Source organism: Apodemus sylvaticus, chromosome 12, assembly GCF_947179515.1.
Source record: "Apodemus sylvaticus chromosome 12, mApoSyl1.1, whole genome shotgun sequence".
Lineage (NCBI taxonomy): Eukaryota > Metazoa > Chordata > Mammalia > Rodentia > Muridae > Apodemus > Apodemus sylvaticus.
The window spans coordinates 72,242,252-72,246,238 of NC_067483.1; the positions used below are offsets into that span (position 1 = coordinate 72,242,252).

The 3,987-nt window shown below is 47.6% G+C and overlaps 1 protein-coding gene across 1 annotated transcript in view; it reads left to right on the forward strand.

Annotated features, from left to right (window-relative positions):
• The first annotated feature begins 379 nt into the window (after window positions 1-379).
• The window catches only part of Dpt (dermatopontin), a 29,620-nt gene continuing 26,012 nt past the window's right edge, over window positions 380-3,987 (forward strand). The window contains exon 1 of the mRNA XM_052200954.1: window positions 380-780. Coding sequence (XP_052056914.1) covers window positions 476-780 — 305 coding nt within the window. The 5' untranslated portion in view covers window positions 380-475. The remainder of the gene's footprint in view (window positions 781-3,987) is intronic.

Genomic DNA, 3,987 nt, shown 5'->3' on the forward strand with positions numbered 1-3,987 from the left:
TCCTAGGTTTGCAGAAGTCTAAAGGTTGTGTGTTTTTGAAACCACCACCTAGATTTCCATATGATTCTAGAGGGCTAAGCTGGAGAACAGATACTGGCGGGGCGTTTCTAGTGAGGAGGGGCGTGGTAGACGAGGGGGATGCTGGGAGATGAGGGATAGAGAGGCAGCCGAGGGGTCTTGCTCAGGTGTTTCTGAGCAGAGTGGAGCAGTTGGCTCTGGACCCTCTCCATGAAGTGATTCTCTGGGGAGATTTCTTCGATTTACATGTTCCTTGCATGTTCATGTAATTCCACCTTAAGACAAGCTGGACGCGAGCAAGGCCAATTTCTCAGCGTGGAAAGCTTTTGCTTGAGCAATGACACAGTGCAGTTGGATCCGGTTCACCCACATCTGGGAGCCACATGTCAGCGGCAGCTGTATAAAAGTCAGCCCAGCAAACCGAGGGTGACATTTTTTTTGCCAAAAACCAGGCAGTATGGACCTCACTCTTCTGTGGATGCTTCTACCATTGGTGGCCACAGCCTGGGGCCAGTATGGTGACTACGGGTACCCATACCAGCAGTACCAGGACTACGGTGATGACGGATGGGTGAACCTGAACCGTCAAGGCTTCAGCTACCAGTGTCCCCATGGGCAAGTGGTGGTGGCTGTGAGGAGCATCTTTAGCAAGAAGGAAGGCTCTGACAGACAATGGAATTATGCCTGCATGCCCACACCCCAAAGCCTCGGGGAGCCCACTGAGTGCTGGTGGGAGGAGATCAACAGGGCTGGCATGGAATGGTAAGAGGCAGCCAGTGCACCAGGGATGGGAACATCTGTGCATGTACTTCACGGGGGAAGTTTGGTCCTCAAGGAATAGCATGGCTCATAGCCTGGGCACATCCTAAACTTGCTACTGTATGCTCTGGTGGGCAGGTCTGTATGATGTGGAGGACATTGTGAGGTGAAAATTCAGGACAGGGTGTGTCCCATGAACAACAGACTTCTCTGGTTCTGTTCTTTCAAGGCTGTCCTTACACTCAGTGTGTGTCCTGCAAACTGGGTGTGTGCAGAATGTTTATCAAACTTCCAAAATTTGAAATTTCTTAAGGAACTTACCGAAAGTGGACATTGCTGTGGCATTGGGATAACATTTCCATTTTGGAATGATTTACTGTTTTCCAAAATATATTACTCCAGGACGGTTGGGAGAAAATAAATGGGTCCTCGGCATCAATATTCTGAAAAGTATTGATTTAAAGTGAGTGGCTAGACAGGACTGAGAACTGGGAACAAAGGGTAGCGAGGTTAAGGAGTGCTCTGCTGTTCTGATGAAATATGCTGTCGGGTTTTACTACTAAGACTTCTGTCTCCCTCTCCCTCTCTCCTCCTTTCTCTTGAATGTAAAGTCCCCTCTGTTGCTAGGATATAGTTTACCAAAGGGTTTTAGAGGTATGGTCCTGCCCTCCACCTTTTGCCCTAATCAACTGAACAGAATTGGTCCCAGTTTGTGCTTCTGTGTGGTGTTTGACTATCCCAGCCCTGGCATCTGCTCAGAAGCACGTCTTAAGAACCAGTGATGGATACACTGGTCCTTCACAGCTGTCCAAATGGAACCCAAATTTCAGGGCTTAGGGAGAAGGTGGAGGCTGACCCTAGGAGAGGCAGACTGAGGGAGGAGGTAGCCCAGCTGGAGGGCTGCCAGATGTGCTGTCTGCTGATCACATCAGCTGTGTGAGGGGCTCCTGCAGGGCAGGGGTGGAGTGAGTGTCTGGGAGGGCTCAACAAAAAGCATTAGAGGTGACACGATCAGCCGTCCAGGAGCAATGCCCTGAGCATACATCACACCACACACTATGTACAATTATCTCACGTAATTCTTTAAGCGCGTCTATAAACCTTAATGCTGTAGGTTGGCAAACTGTGGTCTGGAGATAAGGTGGGTTTCCTCAGCTAGAAGGAGGGGATTAGGATCCAGAAAGTTTCAGCTTTTAAAGAACATATGCTGAGTGACAACAGTGGGCTCCCAAGAGCCTGCTGCCTCCACCCCAGCCCAGCTAGGACCCCAGCACCACACTCAAGCTAGTTAGTCTTCCTGGGAGATGGTGGGAGCTACAGGAACTGGCCTAGTGGGGCGGGTCAGTTTGATTAGCACTCCTGAGGACAGAGCCTGCCCGCCTGTGGAGACAGCATTACAGGAACAGATGCAGACTGAGGAATCTGTAGAGGCTGTTAGACCATCCATCTCCATGCCCTCTGCTTCTGCCAAACAGATCCAAAACCCCTTCAGACACACAGATGACTCAGAGACCAAGCTTGTCTTGAGGACAGACTCTGGTGAGTCCCAGCAGACAGGCTTATTGCTTGGCTTCAAGGGTAGAAATGACCTAGTTGTAACTGCCTGTCCAGTCCACCCACCCCAGGGGACCATCACATAAACGGGTCAGCTTTCTAAACCCTTGTTAGAGCCACAGTAGGACAGCCTAACCCCTAAGGGGTGAGGGGGAGAGCCCTGGGCTGAGTCACAAGCTGGGCTTTGGTTCTGGGGCGGATGATAAAATGCAGTGTGACCTTAGCCAAGCTTTAGCTGTCCCTGCTGCTGCCTTTGGAGGCCGAATCCTCAGACTTTACAATCTCTATAGGATGCAGCCACTCACTCGCTTCAGTGTGGAGGTCGAATCCTCAGACTTTACAATCTCTCTCACTCGCTTCAGCGTGTGCTAGCTTTTGCTTGCATTCTCTGGAACTGCATGCTCACCCAGCAAAGGAAAGAAGCCAAATGCTATTCAGTTAGAAACGTGCCCGTTTGCAGCTGTGGTTGTCATGAATACCCAAAGTTGAAGCGATGCAAAATAAAAGGAAGTAAAGGAAAAACACTTTTTTTTTTTTTTAATGTCAAGGATCTAAGATCTTTGCCTCCTTCCCATCTCCACCAATCACAGGGCTAGAAAGTCACAAACATACAAAACAGTTTCTTCCCCACCCAACCCAGCTGCCCCAGAACTGGGACCCAATTTCTCCCTGGGCATTTTCTCCAAGACGATTATGACTTTGTCTTTAGACTCTAGTCTTGGTGAAAAATTTGGAAGGAAAGAAATTGTTCACAGGCTGGGGAGCAATTATGTCTCCCCGACTGGCTGCCTGTTCTTAATCTGTTCTGGGGAGGAGTTGTTGACTAGCTTTCTGCAATTTGGCTGTCTTGTGTAAGTAAATTAGCTTTCAAGTTTATTTTAAGAGGCAGGAGGGACAAACACAAACTTGACAATACATAGATTCTGCTGAAGAAAACCTGCTGATGGGGAGCCATCTTTCCCGGGTGCTACTGTCAGAGGGAGCGCTGTTACTCACCATGTCTATGCTGAAAACAATGGTTTCTAAGTTTCGAATAAACTATTCTAAAGTTTCGAATAAAGCAGGGTGTCTGGTTCCACCACTGAAAGTTCCAAGTGGCCTTATCTGGTCCCCTGTGAATATGTGTGCCTCCTCAGGGACAGGGGAATCCTCTGATTTCAATTAGCACATACTGTGAGATACACAAGTCTTTTGTGGAGCAAGATGAAATGGAAGTTACAGTGAGTTGGAGCTGCCTTATGGTGGAAGGTTCTCTGAGCTGGGATTCCTCACACCTCCCAGCTGTATATCTTAGGTTCTCCATTCCTTCTGGGAGGGGGGAGGTAAACGAAAGAAGAAAAAAGAAATGAAAATCGTGATGCTTCTAGGAGAAGGAGGGAATTCTAAAATAAATCTACATCTAAAACAAACATTTGGCACTTTAACACCTTGTTTAAGGGTAATCAATAATGATATAGTGAATATGAAATTTGACAAAACTTATGTTGGGCAAACCAGGCTTATGTGAGGTCTGTATTTGAAGGAAGGGTGTTCTATATATTTGTACCATTTCTATTCCCTGTGCTTCAGAGAATCTGCAAAGGCACTTTAAAAGCATCTGTTCTATTAGAGCTGAAATTTTGAATTAATTAATCCATGACAATACATTGCTTATGC